This window comes from Lactuca sativa, chromosome 3, assembly GCF_002870075.4.
Source record: "Lactuca sativa cultivar Salinas chromosome 3, Lsat_Salinas_v11, whole genome shotgun sequence".
Taxonomy (NCBI): domain Eukaryota; kingdom Viridiplantae; phylum Streptophyta; class Magnoliopsida; order Asterales; family Asteraceae; genus Lactuca; species Lactuca sativa.
Window position 1 is genome coordinate 44,820,259 of NC_056625.2, and position 27,484 is coordinate 44,847,742.

At 36.2% G+C, this 27,484-nt stretch overlaps 7 protein-coding genes across 8 annotated transcripts; 3 read left to right on the forward strand and 4 right to left on the reverse strand.

Annotated features, from left to right (window-relative positions):
* The first annotated feature begins 1,590 nt into the window (after positions 1 to 1,590).
* LOC111902300 (uncharacterized) lies at positions 1,591 to 3,527 on the forward strand. Its single transcript, XM_052770022.1, has 6 exons — positions 1,591 to 2,188; positions 2,274 to 2,415; positions 2,507 to 2,650; positions 2,731 to 3,102; positions 3,185 to 3,256; positions 3,348 to 3,527. Exons 1-4 carry the CDS (start codon positions 1,767 to 1,769, stop codon positions 3,010 to 3,012), a joined length of 990 nt encoding a protein of 329 aa, XP_052625982.1. The 5' UTR covers positions 1,591 to 1,766; the 3' UTR covers positions 3,013 to 3,102; positions 3,185 to 3,256; positions 3,348 to 3,527.
* Positions 3,528 to 10,857: 7,330 nt separating this feature from the next.
* On the reverse strand, positions 10,858 to 13,934 carry LOC128132604 (uncharacterized). Its single transcript, XM_052769233.1, has 3 exons — positions 12,388 to 13,934; positions 11,671 to 12,312; positions 10,858 to 11,587 (listed from the first exon to the last, which is right to left on the reverse strand). The coding sequence occupies exons 1-2, from the start codon at positions 13,807 to 13,809 to the stop codon at positions 12,112 to 12,114; spliced, it is 1,623 nt and encodes a 540-aa protein (XP_052625193.1). The 5' UTR covers positions 13,810 to 13,934; the 3' UTR covers positions 10,858 to 11,587; positions 11,671 to 12,111.
* A 1,134-nt stretch (positions 13,935 to 15,068) lies between these two features.
* LOC111912346 (peptidyl-prolyl cis-trans isomerase FKBP19, chloroplastic) lies at positions 15,069 to 16,826 on the forward strand. Its single transcript, XM_023908073.3, has 9 exons — positions 15,069 to 15,260; positions 15,349 to 15,418; positions 15,503 to 15,643; positions 15,730 to 15,815; positions 15,912 to 15,962; positions 16,041 to 16,121; positions 16,185 to 16,285; positions 16,370 to 16,445; positions 16,543 to 16,826. The coding sequence occupies exons 1-9, from the start codon at positions 15,186 to 15,188 to the stop codon at positions 16,636 to 16,638; spliced, it is 777 nt and encodes a 258-aa protein (XP_023763841.1). The 5' UTR covers positions 15,069 to 15,185; the 3' UTR covers positions 16,639 to 16,826.
* Positions 16,827 to 17,024: 198 nt separating this feature from the next.
* Positions 17,025 to 19,007, reverse strand: LOC111912345 (sterol 14-demethylase). Its single transcript, XM_023908072.3, has 3 exons — positions 18,803 to 19,007; positions 18,232 to 18,694; positions 17,025 to 18,143 (listed from the first exon to the last, which is right to left on the reverse strand). The coding sequence occupies exons 2-3, from the start codon at positions 18,691 to 18,693 to the stop codon at positions 17,151 to 17,153; spliced, it is 1,455 nt and encodes a 484-aa protein (XP_023763840.1). The 5' UTR covers position 18,694; positions 18,803 to 19,007; the 3' UTR covers positions 17,025 to 17,150.
* A 509-nt stretch (positions 19,008 to 19,516) lies between these two features.
* Positions 19,517 to 21,163, reverse strand: LOC111912347 (E3 ubiquitin-protein ligase At3g02290). 2 transcript variants are annotated; one of them, XM_023908080.3, is made up of 6 exons: positions 21,010 to 21,153; positions 20,817 to 20,942; positions 20,490 to 20,691; positions 19,982 to 20,396; positions 19,792 to 19,901; positions 19,517 to 19,707 (listed from the first exon to the last, which is right to left on the reverse strand). In XM_023908080.3, exons 3-6 carry the CDS (start codon positions 20,601 to 20,603, stop codon positions 19,681 to 19,683), a joined length of 666 nt encoding a protein of 221 aa, XP_023763848.1. In that variant the 5' UTR covers positions 20,604 to 20,691; positions 20,817 to 20,942; positions 21,010 to 21,153; the 3' UTR covers positions 19,517 to 19,680. The 2 variants fall into 2 exon arrangements, with proteins under 2 accessions (XP_023763848.1, XP_023763847.1); XM_023908079.3 differs by lacking the exon at positions 20,817 to 20,942 and having other exon boundaries at positions 21,010 to 21,163.
* Positions 21,164 to 21,290: 127 nt separating this feature from the next.
* Positions 21,291 to 22,272, forward strand: LOC111912348 (uncharacterized). The gene is made up of 3 exons (XM_023908081.3): positions 21,291 to 21,438; positions 21,606 to 21,767; positions 21,900 to 22,272. The coding sequence occupies exons 2-3, from the start codon at positions 21,611 to 21,613 to the stop codon at positions 22,133 to 22,135; spliced, it is 393 nt and encodes a 130-aa protein (XP_023763849.1). The 5' UTR covers positions 21,291 to 21,438; positions 21,606 to 21,610; the 3' UTR covers positions 22,136 to 22,272.
* Positions 22,273 to 22,332: 60 nt separating this feature from the next.
* LOC111912343 (uncharacterized) lies at positions 22,333 to 27,029 on the reverse strand. Its single transcript, XM_023908071.3, has 4 exons — positions 25,720 to 27,029; positions 24,164 to 24,735; positions 23,863 to 24,082; positions 22,333 to 23,786 (listed from the first exon to the last, which is right to left on the reverse strand). Exons 1-4 carry the CDS (start codon positions 26,944 to 26,946, stop codon positions 22,437 to 22,439), a joined length of 3,369 nt encoding a protein of 1,122 aa, XP_023763839.1. The 5' UTR covers positions 26,947 to 27,029; the 3' UTR covers positions 22,333 to 22,436.
* Positions 27,030 to 27,484: the final 455 nt, after the last annotated feature.

A 27,484-nucleotide genomic window follows, 5' to 3' on the forward strand; every position in this document is an offset into this window, starting at 1 on the left:
ATGTTTTTTAACTTTTTACATATTACACTTAATTTATTAGTTTTAATATATTGTCGGATGTAAACTATTATCATTTTAAAGTTACAACTTTTGAACAATTTGTATAAAATATTTAAATTATAAACTTAAATATAACATTACGGGACCAGCTTAAATATAAATTTTAGTTTAACTTAAACAACCCAAATAATGTTTTGTAAATAGTTAAAAGTGATAAATTATAGTGTCTTTCTAATAATGATTATGATTTGGTTAATAAGATTAAATAAATATCAAACCTAAAGTGTAATCTTAAATAAACTAAATTTCAACATTAAAATAATATCTTTACTTCTACTTATAAAGTTATGTCTTTAACTTTTAACATATTATACTTAATTTATTAGATTTAATATGTTGTTGTATATAAACCATTATCAATTTAAAGCTACAACTTTGGAACAGTTTGGACAAAATACTTAAAGAGAAAATGACAAAAATAGCCAATTATACTAATTGCATTACAAAAATAGCCAAAAAAAATCGGGATTACAAAAATAGCCACCCATTTCGCAGGTGAGAAGGCCCCATCTGCGAAATGGGCATCTCATCTGCGAAAGTACAAGTGCCTGAAGCACAGTTGTGCTTCAGGCACTTGTACTTTCGCAAATGAGATGCCCATTTCGCAGATGGGGCCTTCTCACCTGCGAAATGGGTGATTTTTAGGTATAAAAACGTTTTTTTTTTTTTTTCATTTTCACCATTCTCTACACAAAAACTCTCTCTAACTCTCTCTAACTTTGGGCTTTTCTCGGAATTTTGGCTAGTTTTTGAAGAAAATGGAGGATTATGTCAACAATCCCGCAAATATGGTTAGATTTTAACTCCTTTAATGTTTAAAGTTATTTTTTTTTATCAATTGTTGTATTATTTAGTGTTAAAAAAGGGTAATTTTGTTGTGTTTGATAGTTTTAGTATATTTTTAGTATACTTGAAGTTTAAATGCAAGTAGAGACAAGTAGAGACTGTGTGGATAATGTTTACAATTTGTTATTTTTATAGTTTTTTTAGTTGTTGTATAACCTGAAATCTTGTAAATTTTTATCCTATAATTGTTTATATAAACTGTATATATATTTGTCGTATAACATTTATAAGTTGAAAATTTGTCGTATATATATTGTTAGAAATTGTTTTTATTTGTCGTATAAGTTGAAAATTTTGTATAAAATAGTCGTATAACTTGCAAAATTGTTAGTTTGGTTGTCGTTTTATTTTTAAATTTTTTTGTTTATATGGTTATGGTTATATAATGTTAGTTTTAATTAGAAAGATAAAAATTGTTTATATATTTGTCGTTTAAGTTGAAAATTTGTTTAAGTTGAAAATATGTTTAAGTTGAAAATATTTATATAATTATGTATGATATTGTGATCTATCGTAAATATATTTGTTGTATAACTTGGAAAATTGTTTATATATGTGTATGTTATTGTTTTTTATCGGAAATATATATATTAGTAATTAAGAAAGTATTTGCAGTTCGTAATATATTTAAAAAAAAGTATATTTTTTAGTTATCTAATTTGTTTTTGTGTTTTTTTTTGCAGCATGATTTTAGTTTAATAAATACGAAAGCCTTTGCGAACCTAAAAGGCTCTGGCGGTAACATATGGGAAGTCTTTGAAGTTTTAGATGATGCCCGACGTGCTATTTTCAGAAATACCGTCTTTGGCTATTTTATTGATGTCCCTCGTTTACAAGGGGACGCTTTATTGTTTCATAAAATGTTCCTTCATCAGATCCGGCCGGACCCTGTTTTATCTCCAGATGGAATAAAACGTTTATATTTTCGAGTAGGCAATACCAAAATGGTTTATGGGCCGGAAGAGTTTTGTTTGATTACCGGCTTCAATTTTGGGGAGTATCCAAAAAACATTGGGAGAAAAGGGTCGGAAAAATTAATAAGCAGTAAAAAAAGATGTTTACTGCGTGAACGGCTATTTCCGGACCATACTAATAGTTCGGTGAAAATCGGCGACCTGAAAAGTTTAATTTTAAATCAAACATTCCTAGCACTTGACGACCTTGATGCAGTTAGAGTATGTTTGATATACATTTTGTGTGAAGGTTTTTTGGGCAAAGAAGTTAACGATCGGGTGCCACAAGATTGGTTTTATTTGGCTGAGAATTTGGATCTCTGGAATAGGTATATTTTCTTTACGTTAAAAGTTCTATTTTATTAAAGTTATAATTTATATAATAATCAATTTTGTTTTTTTTTGTTTTGTTAGCTTCGCTTGGGGTAGCTATCTATGGGATTTTACTTATGTTGACCTTGAGGATACGTGGAATAAGATACATCATTATTTATCACTTCCTGAGCGTGGTCAAACTTTAAAGTATTCCGTCTCAGGATTTACTGCTCCAATTAGGGTATAAAAATTTTATTATATTTAAATTGTTTTATTGTTATATTTTTTATTTTAATTTTAACTCTTATTACTGTTATTGTACAAAATTGTAGATATGGATATATGAGATGATTCCGGCTGTTCGTGCATGTGGATTTGCATTGAGAAAAAATAAAGACTTGCCTCGGATGAAAAGATGGAGCGGAACAAAAAAATTGAAATGGGTTGACGTGAACAAGATTTGGTCAAAGATGCAGGTTTAAAAATAATTCGTTTATTATTAATAAAGTTGATTATTATAGTTTTATATGCATTTTTAATATGTTTAATTTTTTAGGAGGGGCTACCACCAAGACAAAACATGTTACCGGGTGATGGTGAGATGACATCTTTTTATTATATGTCATTTCAAGAGTATGTATATGGTGAAGGGAAAGCAGTTCCATCCCCAGTACGGGACCATTTTAGGAGACAAGACGAATCTTCGTCTAGTATGTCGTCCAGTGGTCGCTCTCATGGTGGAGGTCGGGGCAGTGGGAAACACAAGCTAGACGAGTTGTTGAAACGGGTACATGCACTGGAGCAGCATGTGTTTATGAATCAACAAAAACCTACATAGGTTTTTGTTGAAGAAGTGAATAATGACCAATTTTGGAACGACATTTTTTTTGAGGACCCGACAGTGTCACAAAGAAATTATGATGAACAGGTTAGTTACACGCTACATTATTTATTAAATTTTATTAACATATATGAATACCTGTGTTCATATTTTATATTTGAAAATATAGGTTGTGCAAGATGAAGAGATGAATAAAAACAATACAACTCAAAATGTTTTTGGTGATACTCAAGACGACAAGGTTGTTATAGATGTTACCTTTACGATTTTAATAATTACTTTTTAATAAAGTGTCTTTCGTTATTAAGTAAAAAGTTATATTTTTAATGTAGGTGTTGGAGGAGAGTAATCAGTATGCGGGGAACAAATTTGATGATGATGTGTTTGATGTAAACGATTATAGTGAAGTTAAAGAGGTTATTATAGTTACATTAATATTATATTAATATTTTGTTTATTTAGATATTATTGCTTATTAAATTATGTGTATTTCGTTATTAAGTATAAAGTATTATCTTTAATGTAGGAGTGGGAGGAGAGGAATGACAATGCAGGGAACAAATTTGATGATGATGTGCCGGATGAAGACGAACTAATAATAACGGGAAATGTAGATTATTTTCATGATGATGATGATGACAAAGAAGTTACACCCGATAAACCTAGGAGTCGAAAACCATCACAATTTTTATGCACTCCTTACACCGAGGTATTCGTTTTATTTATAAACTGATGATTTTATGTTTATGTGAATTATCTATGTTTATGTGAATTATCTGAAAGATATACATTTAAACATATGAATATTGTTTTTAGTTGCACACGACACCGAAACAAAAAAGAAGAACAAAAAAGAAGGTTGGTACGAAATCAACATGCCCCGTTCCTCCTCCAGTTTTTGGTGTTGCTCATGACTTCTCCATGTTGCGCCTGCAACCTTACGTAGCAGGCGGTGAGGATGTCATCCAAAATTATGTATTGCATTCATACGATGTGCAGCATCGTTTGTTTAATTTCGTGTTAGATAGAGATTTTTGGAGCTCATTGTTTGGGCATACACACGACGGATGGTTGGAGTCAGCGGTAAATAAATTGTTAATTAATTCTTTTAAAAGTTAATTGTTTTTTAGTCAATAACAAAAGTATCATGTGTGCAGCATATAACCATTTGGTACCGACTTTTGATGGAGAGACGGTTTGAGAGCGACCGACATACAATAATGCCTCCAAATTTTTTTGTTTCTCATGCTTTGGAAGAAGGACAGGACTGGAGGGCGTTTATGGCTGGTATTGCTACATACCCTAACTTCATGGTTGCTTGGTGGGATGTTGATACGGTAAACTTAATAGTTTATATTGAAAATAATATCGTTTTTTTGTTATGTTTTTGTATTGTGATTTTTTGTATTGTGATGTAAATAAACATAATTTTATTTTCTGATCCTTATACAGGTCTTATTGCCGATTCATTCATCCCCTAATCATTGGCTATTTGGGGAACTACGATTAGCGTCAATGGAAGTGCATATTTATGACAGTCTTGGTAGAGGTGCTTATGAAAAATTCCAATCCGAAGGAATCTTTTCCAAATTTGAACGTCGGGTGGCAAATTATTTGGACAAGATTAAGTATTGGGCGCGGAGGAACATCCCAAGGATTCCATTGAATATGCAATTCATTTATGAAGAAAACGTTCCCCAACAAAGTAGTCATTTGGGAGATTGTGGTGTTTTTCTTTGTATGTTTATGGAGCAATTGGTTTCAGGTCAACCAATACGTGTTCTTATTGACCCAAAGAACGCAGCTTTAGAGTTCCGTCTCCGGATGGCAAAAATTATTTGGGGGTCTAGTCTTGCTCCTCTGTAGTTGGATTATATAAATGTATATACAAATTAATGTTGGATTTCATTATTAGTTTATCTTTAGAGTTTACTCAACGGATGACAAAAAATATAACGTTACGACAATTACAACAATTTAATGACCTACTAATTACTTATCAATAAATTCAAGATCTCTAAATTCAACATAAGAACGACCACAACTTTTGTTTTAACGTTACAAATACAACAATTTATTGACCAAACAACTTCAAAACCATAAAAACAATATTGAAAAACTTACAACTTGTAAACAAGAACTGCCAAGAACAACACCCAACTACAAACCAACGCTATCTTTAACTTCTTATTTTCTGATTGAAAGAGCTTATTAGAGTTAGCTACTTTAGCTATTACCATAGAAGATTGGTCCTTCTCTTCATCAACCCAACTGATAAACCCGCATTTTGGTCCCTGTTAAATTTAATATCCACAGTAAGAAAATAAATTTGTGTCATGTAAACACAAGGGTTTTAATTTGAATGACGGTAAGAACATGATACCAAATACGGGCAAGCGTAGAACAATCTTCCTGGGTTTTTAGCTGTACCCGAAATCCTAACGATACGTTCTCCTCCACAATTGCAGTATGCCATTAGCCTTCTTATTCTTTTAAATCGGAGTTACTTTCTCAGTTAAATTTTTTCATAATGAGTGACACCCATTTATAGAATAAATCATATAACGGACAATTCTTTTTGACTATGAAATGAACTGGTTTGACTATGAATTCATAAAAGTTCAACTATGAAATGCAGACAAGTACATTCTGTAGTATTGTCATGTCGGTCAGTGAAATTTGACTATGAAATGAACTGGTTTGACTATGAATTCATAAAAGTTCAACTATGAAATGCAGACAAGTACATTCTGTAGTATTGTCATGTCGGTCAGTGAAATTTGACTATGAAATGAACTGGTTTGACTATGAATTCATAAAAGTTCAACTATGAAATGCAGACAAGTACATTCTGTAGTATTGTCATGTCGGTCAGTGAAATTTGACTATGAAATGAACTGGTTTGACTATGAATTCATAAAAGTTCAACTATGAAATGCAGACAAGTACATTCTGTAGTATTGTCATGTCGGTCAGTGAAATTTGACTATGAAATGAACTGGTTTGACTATGAATTCATAAAAGTTCAACTATGAAATGCAGACAAGTACATTCTGTAGTATTGTCATGTCGGTCAGTGAAATTTGACTATGAAATGAACTGGTTTGACTATGAATTCATAAAAGTTCAACTATGAAATGCAGACAAGTACATTCTGTAGTATTGTCATGTCGGTCAGTGAAATTTGACTATGAAATGAACTGGTTTGACTATGAATTCAAAATGTTCAACTACGAATTTAAAGGGTTAAACTATGAATTTTGATCAGTAGAGATACAATATCTTCTATTTATAATTCCATTTGTGTGATCATTGTAGAGCACAATTATCGGTATTGAAAATGAGTAGTCACAGCCAAAGAACCTTTTCTCAACTACCAATTTTCTTGCATAACCTTCAAAGAACAAATCCTAATACCTTCACAGCCATTAAGAAAACCGATAACAACCGCTTTCAATTCTGTTTTGTGGCTTTAGGTTGCGTGGTATAACATACTTCTTTTATTGAGTTATACAATATTTCATGGTAATCTATGTCGATTAGTTCTTACATAACACTAATATGTCTTCGTTTTTATGTAGATTCGTACCTTCCTTAGGTGCATGATACCGCTGATATATGTAGGTTATTTACCCCTTCTTGGGAGCTTTCTGACAACAATGTACTTCGCAGTGGCTTTAGATGGAAATCATGAGCCACTACTCTTAGCACTTGGTTTGGGAACCTTACAGTGTGAAGAATCATGGAGATGGTTCATGATGAGGTTAAGAGATTGTTTAGGTGAGGACACAGAGGTTGGTTTCATAAGCAACATGTGTGATAACATAGACTTTGGTGTTGACAGTGCCTACCCGGATTCCTATCATGGATATTGTCCTAAAGATATAGCTCGAAAGATACGTGAGTCTATCGGACATAACAATACGGAAGTCGAATCGTTGTTTTGGAAGTCATGCAATGCATATAGCGTTGATGATTTTTACTTGTCTTTCGAAAGGTTGCAAAGTACATGTAGGCAACCACCTTTCTGCACCTTGCTTATGAGTCCAATTTACTGGCTTGACGATATACCGATTTCAAAATGGACAAGAGCATTTTTCCCAAAAATACGTTACAATGTTAAATCGATTGACGTCCCTGAAATTTTGCAAATTATATCCTCACGTGAGTTTCCTATAACAACGATAATTGAGTTAACCACCACGTCGATAAAATCAAAGTATGCTGAGCGGGCCGAACTGGCTGGTAAGGGAGATTGTTATGTTTTGTTTTTTTTATTGTGCTGCTATTTTTATTAAAATATCAAATTTTACAGGGAGGTTGTCTGGTGGGTTGACCCCTTACGTTGAGAGTAAGGTTCAAAAAAGTCTCAGCAAGTCTTACAATTGTAATGCAAAACGTTTGTATGGGGATACATTTGAAGTCCATGACACTTTTGCCACCAACAACGTACAACTTGAACGAAGGGTATGTAGTTGTGGTAAATGGCAAAAAAGCGGTATACCATGTGGCCACGCTATAGCATGTCTAAGAACCCGTACATCTGAGTCCATTCAGAGAATGGTTGAATACAAGTTCACTAATTATGTGTATCGAGTTGCATATGGATCTGAGTTGGTGAATGGTATACCATCATATGAGCATTGGGAAATACCAAATGAAACGGTGGTCCTGTTACCTCCCTCAATGCAGTAGTTATTCATGTAGCACATTTATGTTTTATGTAGTATTATGTATTAGTTTTTTATGTACTCTGTTTTTATTTTACTGTTGTGTTACGTATTAGTTATCCATGTACCCAGTTTATTTTTTATGTCGTATTATGTGTTAGTTATTTATGTACCCCGATTTTATTTTATTGCTTTCTAAATATTGGCTATTGAGGGAACAACAAACATTAAAAGAAATGGACGTTTATTAAATAGTAACGACTAGACACATACAACAAAAAGCAACTTAAATAACGAAAAACAATTAACTTAACCAACATGCATATTAAAAATAAGGGACATTCTTTAAAACATTCCATGCATCTAAGTGGGTAAACTCGCTACCATCGTATTGAAAGCGGTATAGTTCCAAAGCCACCTGCCGTAGAATGTCTTCATCCGTATTTGCATGTTCGTTATCCAACTCGTTATAAATACGTTGAAATTGTTTCACCTTCATTTTCATATTCAGAAACTTCGCTTTGACATCTCTTCTTCTTCGATATTGAGTGCGATTCATTAAATGGTGAAACAAATGACAGACACGAGACCAAAATGATCCAGCACGAACTTGTGGGGGACCCGGTGGAAAATCCACCTCTACAGTTGTAATCCAAGCTTGAACCAAAGCGACCTCCTCTGCGTTCCTCCATATATGTGGTGAGTCCATAATTGCAAGGAGGGAAGTAATAGAATACAATTACAACGGATATTGAAATCTATTTATAACGACTCCTTACTTTCCTGGTGCAATGAGTTGTCAACTCAAACAGCAATGTATTGTGTTGTCATTCAACTGGGGATGAATTGTCAACTCGAACAGTGATCTGTTGTGTTATAAGTATAGTACACTGCATTCGTCAGTTAATTTTGACTATGAATTGCAGACATATTAGAAGTTTGAACTGCGATTTTGTGTAGAAACTACTATAAATTGACCCTAAGTTACACGCAAAACGTTATTAAAATAACCAATATAGTTGTTCAAATATTGTTTTTTAGATTCTACCCTCTTTGTTTCAATCCAAATGACTTCTATATCATGGAGCAATGAAGAGTTCTTGGTTCTTACACATGCTTACATTCATGTGTACGAGACAAGCAAGTTGAATGATCCAATGTTTTGGAGCCGTCTAACAAATATTTTCAATGCTGCAAACCGAATGGCTACAAGAAACGATCGTGACGAACTAGACATCTTAGCAAGATGGTATGAAATGAAAACCGAAGTTCTATTATTCAACGATCTTTATACCAAAATTGACGACGCCCGTCTAAATGCTACTGAGGATGTCATCTTGGAAGCTGCTAAGGAGGAATACAAGTCATTAAGTAACGGGTTGGAATTCCAGTTTGAAGCCCCTTGGAATATTTTGAAATATATCCCGTTTGTTTAAAATCTATTTTAGTTTATTATTTCAGTACTAGGTTATTTTCATGTACTAGGTTATTTTCATGTATTTCTTATGTATTTCGTATGTATTTCGTTTGTTTAAAATCTATTTTAGTTTATTATGTGAGTACTAGGTTATTTTCATGTATTTCGTATGTGTTTCATATGTTTAAAATATATTTTAGTTTAGTATGTGAGAAACTCGTATGATTAACTTGGGTTAATAAATGGCCATTGCATTAGTTATCAAAATATATTAGAATACATTAGTAACAAGATTCCATGAACCATTAAAACATCACAACAATTACATGAAAAAAACGACATAATACGATCAAGGCATTAACGTAAAACACAAGTCCATGGCTTATTCTTAACACAAATTAGAGCGGTCTACTTGAAATACTGTTTATCTCTAACAACCTTCCAAACTTCCTCATATTCGAAGTCTCTGCCTTCATGCTCAAAGATGTAAAACTCTGTAACAACTTCCAAGAACTCTTCTTCGTCACGACAACGAACATTGTTACGTTTCGCATAACTACATGCTCGATTGAACCATGTCACTTCCTCCTTTACATCCGTCCACTTAGTAACAACATCTGATTTTTCTCTTTTTTGCCCTTCTCCCATCTCATGGTTAAACAAAGATGTGGTGCGACTCCATTCATCACCAATTAGGCAATGCGGGGGAGCAAGTAACGGTTCACCATCCTTAACACTTAGCCAGCACCGTGTTAGAACTAACACCTCGTTTGTCGTCCATGGCCTTTCAGAATTGGAACCAGGTACTTCATTCGCACCTATTGCTGCATTCGACGACATTTCTAATAATGGGAATTCGTTTCGTTTAGGTGATTTGGGTGTTTGGTTTATAGATCTTAAACATCTATTTATATAAATAAATAGACTACGAAATAATACTTTGACTACGAAATGGTTATATTTGGACTACGAATTTCAGCTTTATGCAGTGTTTTGTCATGTCAAACTGTCATTTATCTCTTGTCACTAAAGGGACCCACTGGGATGTGCAGGTTACTACAGTGACTTGTCATTACTATCTAGTCATTTCAAAGTTGGACTTCTCATTACTGTCTAGTATGTATAAATACCACTTATTGCTCCAGTTTAATACAACATCGATTTTATTATGAGTTCCTCACACAAATTCGAAATTTGCTCATGCAACGAAGTAGATTGTTACTACTGTGATTCTGTAGACCCTTTTTTTACACCCTCTTCAGCCGGGTCATATATGTCACATGAAAATTTTGAAGAATTAAAGAAGGCTGAAGCACAACAAGAAGAGGACAAAGAGTCATCCCGACTTCTCACTCAACTTGCTAATGATATAGGTTCGGAATGCAAACAAGCTGAAGAATGGATTGACCTCAATAAAAACAAAATCAAAGAGCATAAAGATTGGATAAAAAAGAGTAAGAAGGCAATCAAAACGACTGAAAAACGGCTTGCTGAGAAGGATGAGCAGTTGATACACATTATGGTAAAAAAGGATCGTTTCGAAGACAAAATGAGAATTAGGGATGACTATATAACAATGGAGAAAGAGAAGTACCCGTTGCAGTTCCCTGAGTTTAAAAATTAGTTATAAAGTTGTTGTAATATTATCATGAAACAGATTAGGTTGCCAAATGATCGTTTGTTGTTTTTTTTAAATAACATGTTGTAACTGTTAAAATAAATCTGCAAACTATATTTTATGATATAAAGGCTTCATTCATTGTTATAATCAACAAACTTAACTAAAATATGAAAGCATAGCAATGTCTTGTAAGAGTTAATAAAAATATTACAATACATAATAAGCTAACAACTCGTCATTACTCTTAATTTCAAGGTTGTTTTATATCAAAATCAGCGTTATGGGTTTGTGAGCAACCCGCTGAACCACCAATATTATATGCCATTTCTGCAGGAGAAATTATGTGACCTGCTCTGCTACCAGACGCCCTTCCAGTACAATTATTTCTCGTGTGTCCTAGGTGACCACATGTAGAACACTCTTTTATAATTGGACCCTCGCCTTGGGATGGAATGCGGTCTGTGTTTCTTGGCCTGCCTGGCTGACGTTTATCCATTATAGGTGGCTTAACAATCATCAAATCATCGGGGATCTCCCATTCGGATGGCTTCGGCAGAGGGTTTATTGATTCCTCATATGTTTTCCTCAGTGTTTCGGTAAAGTAAGCATTTAATGCAAACCTCGAGCAGTCTTGGTAATTGTTCACTGTTAAACATCTTATGACATGACCACAAGGTATCCCATCAAGTTGCCAATGCCTACATGTACATGTCATATGTTGAAAATCAACAATCACATTTTGTGCCCCCTTTTTGACCTCGCATTTCGTATTTGAGATCATGCGAACATCCCATTTGGTAAAATTTTTCTTGTTTTCTTTTACAACTTCATCCGCCCAAGGGGTAAGTGTTGTTGTTGCTTCCGCTAAAAAAACAGCCAAAATGAAGAAGTTAAAATCAATAACATCGAAACTAATAAAACATTAATATTACAAATTTACGTAATACCTGCAAAGTTACGTCTTTGAAACCACCATTGTTGCATTGTAGCACGAAAAAAATCAATCAACATAAGTATTGGCACCTTACGTGCGTGTCTAGATAATGCATTTATAGACTCCGCACTGTTGGACGACATAAGATTGTATCGGTTCCCTTTAAAATGTGCCCTTGACCAGGTTTCTGGATTTATACTTTTTAAGTACTCCCATACTGGTTCTTTTGTCTTTTTCATAACATCCATGGCAGCATCAAAAGCATCAACTGTGTACGCCCTACATGCCTCCCAAAAAATTCCTTTAACCGTCTTACTCTTGCCGAATCTAGATACTATGTTGAAATACAAATGGACACCACATATTCCATGATGAGCGTGAGGAAAAATGTTGGCAACGGATGTTGCTATAGATGGAGACCTATCAGATATAATTGTAAGCTCCTGCATATTTCCTATGCAATCACGTAGTTTTTGAAAAAACCATGTCCAAGAATCAGTACACTCATTTTTGCATATACCATATGCAACCGGTAATATTTGATTTTGTCCCCGTCCTTAGTAACTGCAAGTAGCATGGTACCTTTGAACTCGCCCTTTAGGTGAGCTCCATCTACTACTAGGGTCGGCTTACAAAAATTGACAAAAGCTCGTACCTACAATACATTGTATATCTATTCAAATACACCAAAATAAATATTAAAAAAAAATTAGAACATGATAATACTAACCGAGCAACCGAGTGCGACGTACAAAAACTCAAACCGATCATCAGCATCTGTTTTAATATGTGTGACAGTACCCGGATTATGTTTGGCCAAGTTGTGACAATACGCCGGAAGTTTGGTAAAAGAATCCTCTTTCGTACCCCTTAACGACAACAATGCATATTGTTTCGCACGCCATGCCTGATGGTATGAGATATTGATATTCAATTGAGCATTCATATCATTAACAATTTCTTTTCCCCGATAAACTCTACTATAGTCTTCAGCCAAAACATCAGCAACATATTCACCCAAAACATATTTGTTTGCTTGTCGATGATTAGGTTGCAACAATGTTGAAGAACATGTGTGTACATCAACAAATTTATTCACTTGGAAAAGTCCATCAGTATTTTTAATTGCTTTTGCTCTTAGTAACCAAGAACAATTTTTCGAAACACACACAGCTTCATACCTTGATTTGGTGGATCTACTTGTCCTCGTCTGGAAACCTTCTCGAAGACATTTTTTACCAATACACCGCTTTAAAAGTTCTTTGTTTTTAAATATACTCTCACATTGAATCTTTTGAAGATTAATGTCTACCATCTGTGTTGGGATATCTTCATTATTATCAACTGGCCATGCTGGTACAGGGGGCATACCGTAAAAAAGGTTATCGGGATACTTAGTTTTAACTTCATCACCCAACTCATCTCTATCGGAATTACTTTGTAGCTCGGTTATATCTAAACATACATCACCAACATCAACATAATGCCCGTAAACATGATTTTTTTCATTTTTTTGAGTTGAATTTTTTTTCTTTTTAGTTTTATCTACCACACGCCTATTCATAAGTTTAACTTCTTGTTCGGCAACATCATCACAACGACCATCAACATGATTAAGATATGTACCAACATCATCATCACCAACATACTTGTAATTCTCGGGATCCACATATTGAATAGGTGAATAACTAACATTAACATTTTCAGCAACACTGTGAAACTGAGGTACACTAGGAGTATTGAAAGTACCTATCGGATCGTTGCTCCCTTTAAAACTGCATAAATTACCAACAAGTTCGTTTCCAATTTCACCGCCCCCATTAACCTCCTCAACTTCATCAACCACCACAAACACTTTCACAGCCCTTCCTCCACTACATTTGATTACGTTTATCAACATTCTAACATCCACGTCTTCAACTATAGCTATATAATAATTTAATTCAGGATGGTGGAAACGAAGACTAATTCTATATTTGTCTAACAAACCAATTTTGCTTCTTACCATAGATACAAAATCACTATAACTAATATACTCAGAAAATATCAAAGCAAATTCAGAAATACCTCCCTGTGGACATATGTATTCCAGATTAGTTCCATTAACTTGCCATCTCCCACCGGTTACAAGACAAACCAAATATTCAATCATTTTTTGAGCAAATTGTAGAGATAGAGAGTATTTCACAAACCAAATAACAACCAAAATGATATTTTTTCTACAAAAATTTTTATATAGCAAAGCCCATTTCGCAGTCAAACCAATTCATTTCGTAGTCAACCTTTAAAAAAAAAAAAAAAAAAAAAAAAAAAAAAAATCATCATTTCGCAGATAGGATCAGAGGATTTCGCAGATGGGACCTATTCCATCTGCGAAATTACCCCTATTTATACCGAAAAATATTAAAAAAAAAAAAAAAAATTCTCATCTGCGAATGTACAAGTGCCTGAAGCACAGCTGTGCTTCAGGCACTTGTACATTCGCAGATGAGATACCCATTTCGCAGATGGGGCCTTCTCACCTGCGAAATGGGTGGCTATTTTTGTAATCCCGATTTTTTTTGGCTATTTTTGTAATGCAATTAGTATAATTGGCTATTTTTGTCATTTTCTCATACTTAAACTGTTAATTTAAATATAACATTATAATGTCAACTTTAATATCCACTTAAAAATCCAATGAATATTTTGTGAATAACTAAAAGTGATAAATTATAGTGCTAAATGAAAAAATTAAATTATAATATCAATTTAATTAAAATATTTCCTAAAGATATTTGTATAATCGTTAAAAATTTTCAAAGAAGTAGCTTAAAATAACTTACAATAATAATAGTTAAAAATAACTCTATATAAATGATTATATTTTTACCTTTAAAATAAAAAAACAATGTCTGATATTTTAAATAATTATAATGATAGAAATTAAAACGTTAAGAAAATAAATTTTAAAAAATTAATTATCAATAACAAAAACTATAAATAACGTTAAACTATATATTATATTTAATTTTATTCATGAGTAACTCGCAGGTAGAAGTCATTCAAATGGTTGAGATTATACAGTTATAATAGATATGTATATTATCATATAATTTAAAATAATCAATATTTTATATTAATTTAGTATACGAATTATTATCTCAAATTTAACAACAACGTTATTGTTATATGTTATTGTTATATGTAAAAAAAAATATATTTGTAAAGATATCAATTATACAGGTCTTTATTGTAAAGCGCGCGAAAAATCGTTCAGTATATTTTAATTTTAATTTATAAACATGGTCAAGACTCAAGCCTGGCCTTTTTCTTCTTTGCCACGTGGCAAAATGTATGGTGGGGGAGATGGGTAGGATGGTAAATTCAAATAAAGTCCTACTGTTCGTCTGTTCGGGAAATGAAGCTGAGGCCGTTATCTTTCCCTCTTAATCTTGACGTACTCCTGCCTAATAAAACTAGCGGAAAATTGAAAATTCTTCATCGGTTTGTTGTAGAAGCTGGTGAATCTTGGATTCATACTTATAAATGGTGTTGGGGATTACAGTTGCAGCTCCCGGATCTCTTTCCTCATTCTTTACCCCTAAACCTTCTTCTTCATCGGTACCCTTAACTTCACCATTTACTTATTGGGATTTCTGTGTAGTCTTTTATCAAAACCTAAAATTGGGTGTCTCCTCTGATTTTACAGCAATGGATGCACAACGAAATCAAACCATCCCCAATTCTACATACCATCTACGCATCCTCTTCCTTATCTGGTTCGTAAGTCGGAATCTTTATTCCTATTATCGTCTATCTTACTTGTCAAATTACCAGTTTTCTATAATAATTGCTGGATGCAGAAGACAGTGCTCCAATCAATGATACTAAATCTTCCAATATCGATCGAAGAAAATGGTTGGTCTCATCGGTTGGGCTATTAGCAGTATCACTGGGAAATCCTTTAGGAAATGGAGTTGCAATGGCGTCAAATTTTGCTGATAGTAACCTTCTTATCCTTCATACTTTTTCAAGATTCCTTGGTAGAGAAGGAACAATTTAACAACGATTATTACGGGTGGTGGTGCAGTGCCAGCTCTAAAGGGGAAGGATTATGGGAAAACGAAGATGAAGTATCCTGATTATGCTGAAACAAGCTCTGGACTCCAATACAAGGTCTCTGTAAAGAGGATAATTTTGTAATTTTGTGATTTTTATTTTTTTTCTGATTATCTTACATTCCCACTCTTATCTCTTTTTGATTGGAAACAGGATTTACGAGCAGGAAGTGGTGCAACACCAAAGATTGGAGACACTGTAGTGGTATGAAGAAAGAAAACAAGATACAATAGAAAAGCTTAAAATACACAAAGAAAGTTGTAATGAAATGAATGATTTTAGGTTGATTGGGATGGTTACACAATTGGATATTATGGGCGCATATTTGAAGCTAGAAACAAGACCAAGGGTGGTTCTTTTGAGGTATATCATCATAATAGTACATCAATGACTTTTCTTGATTATTAATTAGATTTCACTTTGCAGGGTGATGACAAGTCCTTTTACAGATTCCGATTAGGTTCCCATGAGGTAATACCAGCTTTTGAGGAAGCTGTTGCAGGCATGTCTTTGGGTGGAATCAGAAGGTGAATTATCAAGTTCAATGGACACAATTATGTATTTCAAGTGTTATGAATGATGATAGTTTGTTTGTTATATATTATATTCAGGATCATTGTGCCACCAGATCTTGGATACCCTGAGAATGATTATAACAAGAGTGGTCCAAGACCAACAACATTTTCGGTACCTTTGATGCTTTTTGTGTTAATAATAATTAACACTCCATAAATAGAAGTGTCTTCTAAGTTGTAAGACTGACTAGCATATGCATGTTCCACAGGGCCAAAGAGCATTGGATTTTGTGCTGAGGAACCAAGGATTGATTGATAAAACCCTTCTGTTTGACATTGAGCTTTTAAACATCATACCCAACTGAGGAACATCTCCAATAACTCGTACAAGTCTTGTATTACTAGCAACTTTCTACATTTTCATCATTTCCGTTTGTTGGAACAAAGAGTCATAGAAACAAATGTTGTGTTATTTTCAGATTCCCTGATTGGTTATTCTCATGCTATATTGTGTACATTGTTAAGGAAGCTCAAAGTGTGAGGTTTAAGATGATTGTTGCACTTTGTAAAAGAGTGATGTTAAGGAATATATAATCCTAAATCAGTCCATATTTCAGGTAAATGGTTATTCACATTTCCATGGCTTTGATTGATCAATCAACACTAGACTTTGAACTTAATTAAACCTCAATGTTAAACACTCCCATCAACAACAAAATCTAATGTTAAAAAATGGTGAAAAAAAAAACCAGACACAAAAGCTTGACCAGAGCAATTGAAGAAAGCTGAAAAATACATAATCCAAAGACATGAATACCACTAACACACCAGCATTTAGAAAAGAAAACCAAAAAGATGAAACCTTAATCTATTATAATCACTGCAACACTTTTCGCTTATAACGAACCATAACCTTCCCTTTGACACCAACCACCATAGCATTCCAGTCAATCTCTGGGAATGGAGACACCAATTCCAACTCAAAGTTTCTCAACAAATGACTCCATATCGCTTTAATTTGCAGATAAGCAAATGGTTCTCCAAGACAACCATGTCTTCCACCACCAAAAGATATATACGAAAATGCCCCTGCAGCCTTGTCCTCTTCTCTCTCCGGGCCAAATCTATCTGGGTCATAAGTGTCCGGATCCTTGAAGATATGTGGGAGTCGATTTGCAAACGCAGGTGACGTTGCAACTATGTGGCCTTTTGGAATGTCGTAATCCTCACCTTCTTTTGTTGTTACAGTGAAATCACTGTGTGAGCTTCGCAAGAGCATGATTAGAGGAGGGTGGAGTCTCAACGCTTCCTTTATGCATCTGTATAACACATTCATCTCCGACAAGATATCATGGTCAACCTTGTCGCCGTGTTTTTTCACAAGATCCTTCTGTTCTTCAACCACCGCCGCCATGTGTTTCTGATTGCAGAGGAGGTAAGCTCCGGTCCATGTTGAGGTGATAGAACTCGTGTGCTGCCCTGCAAAAAGAGCAGCGATGAGAAGTCCGGTGACCTCCGATTCAGATGTAGGGCGGCCGTTTTTGTACTTGGAATCGATAAAGCACTGTAACATGTCGTTCTCAGATTTCCCGCTTTGTTTCCGGGAAGTTATGATGGTTGCGAAGATTTCTGCAAGTTTCTTCCGTGCTTGGTCACGGCGCCGATGGGCTGGGATGGGGAGATATGGGAATATGACACTGATTGGTAGCATGCCGTTATCAAGATCATGGAAAAGAGCAGACACGTCATCGAAGAGCTTGTTGCGAACTTCTTCACCCAATAAACATCTACTGGCTGTAAGAATGATTAGGTGTTCTAGTTCGAGTTTCAGATCCACTTCACCACTATCGCCCCATTTTGAAAAGAATTCCTGCAAATTTTCAAAACCAGAGAATTATTATAAACTTGGATTGATGTAATTTTGGGGAAGAAGAAAGCAGGAAAGTAAAGTAAAGTACCTCAGCTTCGAAGATCATGTGATCTACATATCCTTTAAGTTTATTAACTCTGAGAGATTCAGTGAAGAACCTAAACTGTTCCTGCCTGACGGAATAATCCACATCGAACACAACGCCGGGGCCAAAAGTCGGGACATTGAACTGGTAAACCTCCTGTTGGCTGAGATCCGTTTCGGAAGCTTTAAAGAAATGGGCTGAAACTTCAGGTCCGATCAAGAACGTGATGTTTTTGTTGACAAGGTTGAGTGTGAAGACGCTTCCCAATTTAGGGTATTCCTGTCTGAGCATCACGATTGGCCCTTTCAAGAAGCGTAACAACCCTCCGACGACCGGAAATGCTTTGACGACGGGCGGAAGACGTTTACGGGATCTGGGGATCAAGAAGGCGGCGATGATTTTGGCAGCTACGAGAGTGGCGATGAGGAGGGCACCCACATTGAGTAATTTGGAGTCGACTTCCATCCTTCAATCAGGGAGGAACAATCCAAGATCAGAAAATGAAAACAGAGGACATGAAGACTGAAATGAGTGATTGTAAATCTTGAAATTTAAAGAGATGATTGAATCAAACCTGATAACGGGAGAGTGGCGATGGACCAGGGGCGTTGAGGGAGGCACTAATGCTGTGACTTAATGAGTTAATTGGTATTTAAATACTTCTAAAAACCGAATTTTCTATGGGCCAAACCGGAAAACAGGTGGATTCGTGATCCAGTTTCACTCCTCAACTGGACTCATTTCTTCAATAAATATTAAACACCAAGAATCATAAATTTTGCAACTTTCTCACAAAAGATTTCAAGAAAATTGATTGGTTAAAAATTAGAGCCCTAGTGGTAAATTGGTAATTTAAAAAGAATCGTGTCACGTGAGCAACCAAAAGCCAAACACACACACACACATACACATATATTTGTAGCTCCAGGTTGTTTTATTTTGGATTGTAGCTCCAGTCTACGTGTAGAGCACCATCCTCCAATTTAACCATTCTATCCAAATCACAGATTTATGATGGCAACTTTCTTTTTTTTGATATTGTTATTATGTTAATATTCCAATGGATAAAATTTATATGGTCCTTATGATTTCTCAATTTTTTTTAATAAAAAAACCAAACGTTTGGCTCCTTATTAACTCAAAAAAGGTAAATATTAACTTATTGACCAGCATAAATCACAATGCCTTGAACAAAAAACTGATACTCAGGCTTTTGAGACTTTAATTGTTGATTCTCACAATTTTTACTGCTAGATCAAACATGATAATGGGGATATATGAAACAGAATGACAAAAATGGAAACATTCTATTAATCATTACATATATAATAATAGCCCATGGAGTTTAAAATGGAGATGACATAAGCCTAGTATTGGTTAGCGATAAGTAAACTTAATTTCCATTATTAACAATACAAGTTGCTTTAAAACCTCTCAAACTCCATAAAATAGCTATGGACTTTCACAGAACTCCATCACCTGACAAAAACAACAAACAAATAACAAAAATAAGACAAAGAAATATTAACAAAAAGATACCACCCTGTAAAAAGATTAACCAACCTTGCCACACATTGGACAAGTGTCACTTCTTTCCATCCATTCATATATACAACCAAGGTGAAAATGATGAGAGCACTGTGTCACTATTTTAGGATTCTCCAAAGTATATTCTGCAAGTTCATAACTTTATCAACACAAGGCCATTAATCATTATGGAAGCATGAGATATGAAAACTTTTTAGTTTTTTACCTTCAAGACATGTAGGGCAGACATCTTCATTGTCTGAAGATTGCTCGTAGGGTACCCCTTCTGGAACTTTCACCTTCTCCAAAGACTCTGGAAGTCCACATTTGGAATCATCTGTAGAATCAATACCGGATTTTCTCTTTCCAAAATCCAAAAATTCCATACCAGAACTACTCATGCTCCTTCTGAGTGCTTGTGAATCCTCTTGGAAATGTGTCATTGATTTCTCACGTCTTGACACCAGGCCACGTTGCAGACGTGAAAATCTATGGTCTGATTCGTAAGGTAAAGGTCTTGTGGATGAGTGGATTTCATCGTTTAAAGAAGTTGGAAGTGTGAAGCCAACAGAAGATGATGCAGTTCCTTGAATGGGAGATGAAACTGGTAGCCCTTCGATCCTCTGAAACAATGCACCATACTGCATATTGTACAATAGAAAAGAGGATTTCAGAAATCGGAGAAGATGAAGTTGAAGGAGATTGAGAGAGAATGTGAAGGAAATTATGCTTACTCCAGAAAATAATTGGTGGAAAAAGAATCGTAAGCAGAGGCAGTGTCTATATATAGCATTTGTGGGAAATTCTTCCAGGTCATCGCCACACTGACAGCAACAAATCGAATTCATTTCAATGATTACTGATCAGGGCTCAAGCAGCTCAATCGATTGATTATTGATTTTTTAGAGCCTGGTTATGCAATCGGCTAGCTTGAACCTGTAATTGAACAATAATTCGGTATGAATAGACGAATCAATATAATGTTTAGGAGGAAGCTTGAAACTGCCCTAATCTTTTATTGGATTTAGGCCACTGTGAGTATCTTCAAAACTCAAGTTTACCCGTATGATTTTAGCATCATGTTAAAAAGGGCATTTTCGATTCGAATTGAACATCAGATGCATGCCGACGATCCATGGAAACCAAAAGAGAGACGGATGGAAAAAGATTTGAAATAGACCACACAACTAACAACCAAAATCAGAATCAGAATCAGAAAGAAGACGAAGGTGTTAGGGTTTCCGATTAAATTACCTGTGGATCATGGCGCCAGTCCAGGGCGACAGCCTTACAACAATCTGCGAATTCCAAGAAAACTGATAACGATTACAGGAATTTGTATTTTACTGAAGGAAGTTTCGAGAGAAGAGAGAAGAGAGAAAATGAAAATGTGTATATGGTCTCCTAAAAAGTAAAACACGCCCCACAATCAACCAACTTTTATTACTCTTTTAGTTGGGAGATACCGACGGGTTTTTCATATTTGTTGGTGGAAAATAATAAAAAGACTCTTTTGCCCTTCCTATTTCCTTTAAAACCCGCTATTGCCCTCCCCCTTTTTTCCCCAATATCAAGATCGCCTTCTTTCTTTCAGTTTAACATAATACCATCGGAGCTTACCTCTCGCAATTCGCAGGCAGTGCTTCTCCGAAAACCTCCTCAACGGCGAAACCGAATCCACTGGTATGATTTCATAAATATATTCTTCTCCATTCGATTGCTTTACTTAATAATTAGGGCTTTGCTATAATATTGATTGTCTCAATTAATAATTAGGGTTTTGCTATAATATTGTTGCGTGTCGACAAGGATTGTTTAGTCTGCTATTATATGTTTTTCCTCCATTGCAGTGCAAATGTCGGCATACGAGAACGTTGTTACAGGAAAGCTGAAACTAAAGGGTAAGGCCCTTGACGTCAAAGCTGGTGGAACCAAGAAGGCGAAGAAGAAGAAGATGAACAAAGTTTTATCTAATGAAATCACTCAAACAATCGAGAACGAGTTTTCTGAAGGTAATAATCCCTCACAATGCTTTCCTACGTTCATCATACAATATAAGAAGTATAACCTCGATTCCTGATTCAAGATTGCTTTCAGCAGTTAATTCTAATTCATTTTCCTTTCAAATTTGACATATGTTACAGGCATGGAGTTGGAAGAGACAACAAACGATGGGAAGAAATCAAGAGATGGTTCCGGTTCGTATGTAGATAATTTGACTCCAGCTGAGAAGCGTTATATGGATCAAAGACAGAAAATAGACATGCAAAAGATGGCAAAAACATCAAACAAATCACATCGTGACAGGATTTCTGACTTCAACCAGTATCTCGCAAACATGAGCGAACACTACGACATCCCAAAAGTTGGTCCTGGCTAAGTAGCAGCTACCATTCCAACATTGTACTTGCATTTACATTTAATAATCATAAACAAAAAACGTAACATGCATGTATCGTTCGTTTTACTACTTTAATTTTGTTGAGCAAACTGAAATCAAATCATGTTAAAAAGAAACATCACTAATCTTTTGTTTTACTAGTTTCATTTTGTTTAGCAAACTGAAATCAAATCATGTGAAAAAGAAACATCACTTTTACTTTCCTGAATCCAAAATCAAAAGACATTTAATTGTACAAAATATTTCTTCTACTTTTGCTTTTGTTTCTAAAAGTAAAACCCTAGATATACTTCAACCCTGACACGTATTGCTGTCTGGATATTAGATACTGAGCTAAGGAATATATAATCCCCAACAGCCCCAAAATCCTTATCTTGACAACATCCGTTATAATCGAAGGAGGCAAATTAAGCGGAATCGTAAGCAATGGCATCGAGTCATTCCTCTTTGTATAACTCCACACAAACCGATTAAACAACACATGACTCGGAATCGTCAAAATCAAAAGCGCCAAATTCTTAACTGCAAAAATCCAATCGGGCCCACCAATCTGCATCCCCCAACCCACATCCCCTTGCCATATCTCCTCCCAAATACTATAAACCGAAGTCAACATCAAGTAACCCGATATCACAACCGTAACCGGGAAATACCTCTGTTTATCCCCAAATCCCGCAACAAAATCTGAATCCTGATTCAAAAGCAACAGAATCGGAGCCAAAAAGAATATCGCCCGGTTCGACCCGCCCGTCAGATTCACATTCAAAATCAAACATATCGCGAAACACATCACCGTCGCCACATTCCCGACAGCTGGCATCCACGCCCCCTCCACCGCAATCCGTTTGATTGTGAAAGCGGGAACGGTCAACACGCGGCGTTGATTCATGAACCGCATTTTTGGCGGGAAACTCACGCTTTGACCGGATTGACTATGTCTAAGACTGCCAGCGCCCTGGTCGTTGAATTTTTCACGCATGAGTGAGGCGAGCTCGAATTTGATCTCGAGCGCGATAAGCATGAAAATGGCGGCGTATAACCCAAGAAGTGACGTTCTTGCCCCTTCCACCGCCAGCAAGGCGGTCAACTTACTGTCTTCTTCGCCCACGTCACCAACCCCGGTTTCCGCGAGTAAGGTTTTGATTCTGACCTGGCCTTCTAACAGATAGGTGACTGGGAAGAGGGCTACGAGTAAGGCGAACACCCATGGGAGGACTTTTGTGCTTGAAGCAGATGGGAGGTGTGTGAAGACTACAAATACACAAGTGCACACCATTGTGACAACTATAAGGAGGTGTAGAATTGTTGCTTGGAGGAAGTATTCGGCTGATATGAAGACACCTAAGGCGATTCCCATGGCGATTGAGAATATCATACGTAACTCGACAATGTACTTTATAGGGATGATTGAGGTGACTGCTGCAAGTGAGAGGAGGATTGCTGACATCAGCAACCATGATGGCCATGTAGGTTTTGATGTGATGAAACCGTAGATTGAGATGTCATCGGTGGATTGTCGGGCGGCTTTTATTAATTCCGAATGGTACGTCCATGATGTTGGGAGTGGCGGCTGCATGATTATGAAAAGGAGTCCGGTTGCTATCACCAGCACCAAGCTTCTTTTAGCAGACTATGTCGCACATGAAAAATAAAATATTAATAAAAAGAAAAAGAAAAAAAGAAAGTAGATTGTTATTACTTATTACCATGACATGAGAAAAGTGAAGGGCAACAATGGGCAAGCAAGCTAATCCGGTCAAGAGTATACAGAATCCCAAAAGTAAACCGCCAGATGGCGATCTCCCGTTCCACCATTGTAAAGCTTCAAAGATTGTTTCGCGACAAAACCAGACCGATAAACCAAAAACTGCAGCATGAGTGTAGCCTTGCCATGGTTTCATCTTCGAGGCTGTTCTTGATCGATCCCTGAAATCAAAAATATATAAAAGTGTGTTTACAAATCATGAAGAATGTAAAAAGGTGAGGGATGGGGAATGGAATAGTTACTTGTATAGAAGCAATGGAGGAGTGACAGCTAATAAAAGAACAGTGGATGCCCATAGAGCGGTTTTTGAAGTCATGAACAACATGGAGAGTTTTGATGAATACAAACAAGTTAACACCCAAACGGCTTTTGATCCGATATGGTGGTCCACAGAGAGTCTTCTCACGAGGGCTAATCCGAGAAAAGTTGTTAAAAACACCATGTAACTTGGGTACATCACCTCATCATCAAAGCTGTAGTAATATATCCCTGAGTATGTGTAAAAACGATTCTCGATGTAGCATAGGAGTAATGCGTGACTGATTAAACCGACTTCTGTTAGGTAATGAAGCTTTTGGGGAAGAAGGGCTAAACCAGGAACCACCATTGCTAATATGACATCAGCAACTATGAGCTTACAGAAGGATTTTAATGACATGCCTGCTAGCCAGATGTTGAGGTCCCAGAAATTATGCAAGACAAACCATGTCACCATTAAGCTCCCGAGTATGACAAAAGCGAAATATGATGAGAGGCTCTTTTTTGTGAAAAAACGAGCTAGATAAAATCCAGCTACTGCAGGGAGTGGAAGGAACTACAACATAATAATGAAAAAATAATAACACTTGTGTTAAAAAAAATAATCAAATTTACAAATGCATAGGTCTTTATAGAAACTTATTGTATTTAACAACTAGATTTTCCACTAACAGATTGATAAAATGCTTTAAAAAAACTTTTACCCCAACGCATATAAATTTGTATAAAGCTTTACTTATTGGATAAAAAGCTTTTTGCTAGGAGGTCATTATTCTTTAAATGAACTATTCAAAAGGTAAAAAGCTTTTCAAAAAGCTTGCATTGGACTTTGGAGATGCTCTAAAAGTAAACATGTCAAAGTTGAGATATTGATAAATGTGGATCGAAGGATTGGGCTCATTGGCAACACCAAAATCTGCCTCAACTCAGTTATGCAACATAGAACAAATTAACTCCAGTAATAAGATATGTCATGTGAAGAACCCAAGAACTGGCTGCTATTTTTAACTAATAAATCATTATATCACAGTTTCCAAGGTAACCTAGTTTGAGTAGGATTTGAGGGGAAGCATTCAGATTTGGAACTAATCTAAGGAAATTGGTTGGCTTATTTTTAGTTTGGCTTGGACGTGGTACAAGATCGGTGGATCACTAACTATAAAGGGTAGGAAAAAGTTTGTGTAAATGTTAATCCAGGTAGCTGCTTTAGGATGTTTGGTCCACGTGATTAATTCTGGCTTAATTTTGTCTAAACACACTTCATCATTACTTAATATGGTTGGACACTTATTAACTAGCCACTTGGAAGAAAATTGAGAGGATTGACAGCTCAATTCATATAAAGAGCAATGTCCATTACTGGGTGAGGAGAAAAAGACAAGCTGAACTACTTTTGATAATCTGGTTAATGACCAACCAAATTTTACAAGGTAAAGAATAGCTTTAAAATGGTAAAGTGACGGTTGAATGAGAAAGGCATGACAAGAATAAAATATAACCTTGATATGAAAAAGATAGCAGTTACTTGAGAATGACATACCAATACAGGAAATCCCACAACGATTGCTCCAGCAGCACTCACAAAGACGGCCAAACCAGTGAAAGCCAATGAACTGGAAGCATCAGCAATCATGCCCATTTCATAAGCACCAGCACCAGCAGCCCCTCCAAGCATAGTTGCAGTGACCAGAAGATAATTCAATGGCCAAGGAACTTGAATATAGCGAGCAAAGGAATGGAAAACAACCCTGACCTCCAAGCAAATGACAACAATGACCAAAGCAACAGCACCATTCACTACTCGAATACTTCTCAGTTGGTGTTCACTCTTGGTGACCCACCAGAGAGCCCCCCTGGTGGATGCATATAGTTGAAACAAGAAGGGAATGAAAAAAAGAAGGAACAAGTCACAGACTGTAGAGGCGGAGGAAAATACAATCGAATAGTGCGATGCAATGTGAAACATCAGAGGGAAGAATAGGAGGTTTAACGTGTGCAAGCAACTCTCGAGCTGGCCAAGGATTAAATTATCATCAGGAACTACTCCACCATGGTAACTCACTTCTTGCTTCAATTTAAAGGATGAAACGCGAGGAATTGAGTACAGCCAGTAGAAAATGCAGTTAAAGACCATGTGATAGTAGGAAGCATTGACCATACCAACAGCAGAGACAGTTGCCCAGCTGAAAAGAACCGAAGCTATGAAAGGGATGCAGGCAAAAAGAAGGCGTTCGAGAGCGAGGACAATGGTCGGGTACTCGATTTGAATCCACTTAAACTGAAGGGACGCCCAAACACCAATTAGGAAATTAGTCAGGGCGCATACAAAACAGGCAAGCAAGCCGAGAGGGATCGAATTGAAGGTCACGAACAGAGACGAACTGAAGAAGAAAGTGATCTGTGCAGCTATGAGAGAAAACCACACGGAGAAAAAGGAGCCAGACTTGAAGTTGAGCGAGTCGAGAATGTAAGCGATCATAAGGCCTAGGGTTAGGGCGGCGACGACTGGAGTGCCGCCGAGATCGAGAAGAAAGGCAGCGCATGGCACAAGCGCGATAGCGATCCTAGCGTTGTGGACGAAGGAAGACGGAGCGAAGCGAGAGTTCTTCAGTGATCTGCGAGTACTGCTGCTGCCGTTGGTGTAAATAGGGCTAGGGTTCCTCTCGGGAGAGTGGCCATTATTGAAGGTGGTGGAGAAGCTGGGGGCACTCATCGAAGGAGAGATGTAGGGGCGATATGAAGGAGGTTGGAGCTCCGGCGGTAACATATTCACAGGCGAAGGTTTAATTGATAAATGGGATCTGAGTGCACTGCCGTGGCGAGCTGAGTCGGAAAGTGAGAAGAGTGGTGGGTTTGATCTGAGAGGAGAGGGTTGGGTGTGACGTGTCTGCAACGCTCGCGGCCGTTGGATTACAATTTCATGTGACCCACCATGCATCTACAAGCGTTAGATCGTTTTCTATCTAAATCTATCCTTCTATACTTCATTATAATACATTGAGTAAATTACTGAAATCGTCCATGTGGTTTGGTCAGAATTGCACGTTTTGTTTCTAACTTTTTTTGCACTCGGATCGTTCCTGTGGTTTGATTTTGTTGCGTTTTTCGTCCCTATGGTTTGGTAAAAATTGCATGTTTGGTCTCTAACTTTTAAGTATGTAAGGGACGAAAAATGCAATAAAATCAAACCACAGGGACGAAAAACGCAACAAAATCAAACCACGGGGACGATCCGAGTGCAAAAAAAAAGTTAGGGACCAAACGTGCATTTTTGACCAAACCACAGGAACGATTTCAGTAATTTA

Bases quoted from the DNA above. Each gene is read 5' to 3' on its own strand.
- LOC111902300 (XM_052770022.1), top strand. From the start codon at position 1,767: ATGTTCCTTCATCAGATCCGGCCGGACCCTGTTTTATCTCCAGATGGA. The intron at 2,189-2,273 runs GTATATTTTCTT...TTGTTTTGTTAG, and splicing joins AATTTGGATCTCTGGAATAG to CTTCGCTTGGGGTAGCTATC. The intron at 2,416-2,506 runs GTATAAAAATTT...ACAAAATTGTAG, and splicing joins GATTTACTGCTCCAATTAGG to ATATGGATATATGAGATGAT.
- LOC128132604 (XM_052769233.1), bottom strand. From the start codon at position 13,809: ATGATTGAATATTTGGTTTGTCTTGTAACCGGTGGGAGATGGCAAGTT. The intron at 12,313-12,387 runs GTTAGTATTATC...AATGTATTGTAG, and splicing joins ACGTCGCACTCGGTTGCTCG to GTACGAGCTTTTGTCAATTT.
- LOC111912346 (XM_023908073.3), top strand. From the start codon at position 15,186: ATGGTGTTGGGGATTACAGTTGCAGCTCCCGGATCTCTTTCCTCATTC. The intron at 15,419-15,502 runs GTTCGTAAGTCG...TGCTGGATGCAG, and splicing joins CGCATCCTCTTCCTTATCTG to AAGACAGTGCTCCAATCAAT. The intron at 15,963-16,040 runs GTATGAAGAAAG...GAATGATTTTAG, and splicing joins AGATTGGAGACACTGTAGTG to GTTGATTGGGATGGTTACAC.
- LOC111912345 (XM_023908072.3), bottom strand. From the start codon at position 18,693: ATGGAAGTCGACTCCAAATTACTCAATGTGGGTGCCCTCCTCATCGCC. The intron at 18,144-18,231 runs GTACTTTACTTT...GAAAATTTGCAG, and splicing joins ACATGATCTTCGAAGCTGAG to GAATTCTTTTCAAAATGGGG.
- LOC111912347 (XM_023908079.3), bottom strand. From the start codon at position 20,603: ATGAATTCGATTTGTTGCTGTCAGTGTGGCGATGACCTGGAAGAATTT. The intron at 19,902-19,981 runs GTAAAAAACTAA...ATGAACTTGCAG, and splicing joins CTGCCCTACATGTCTTGAAG to AATATACTTTGGAGAATCCT. The intron at 19,708-19,791 runs GTTGGTTAATCT...TGTTTTTGTCAG, and splicing joins CTTGTCCAATGTGTGGCAAG to GTGATGGAGTTCTGTGAAAG.
- LOC111912348 (XM_023908081.3), top strand. From the start codon at position 21,611: ATGTCGGCATACGAGAACGTTGTTACAGGAAAGCTGAAACTAAAGGGT. The intron at 21,768-21,899 runs GTAATAATCCCT...CATATGTTACAG, and splicing joins CGAGAACGAGTTTTCTGAAG to GCATGGAGTTGGAAGAGACA.
- LOC111912343 (XM_023908071.3), bottom strand. From the start codon at position 26,946: ATGTTACCGCCGGAGCTCCAACCTCCTTCATATCGCCCCTACATCTCT. The intron at 24,736-25,719 runs GTATGTCATTCT...ATTATGTTGTAG, and splicing joins TTGTGGGATTTCCTGTATTG to TTCCTTCCACTCCCTGCAGT. The intron at 23,787-23,862 runs GTAATAAGTAAT...TGTGCGACATAG, and splicing joins TTCACTTTTCTCATGTCATG to TCTGCTAAAAGAAGCTTGGT.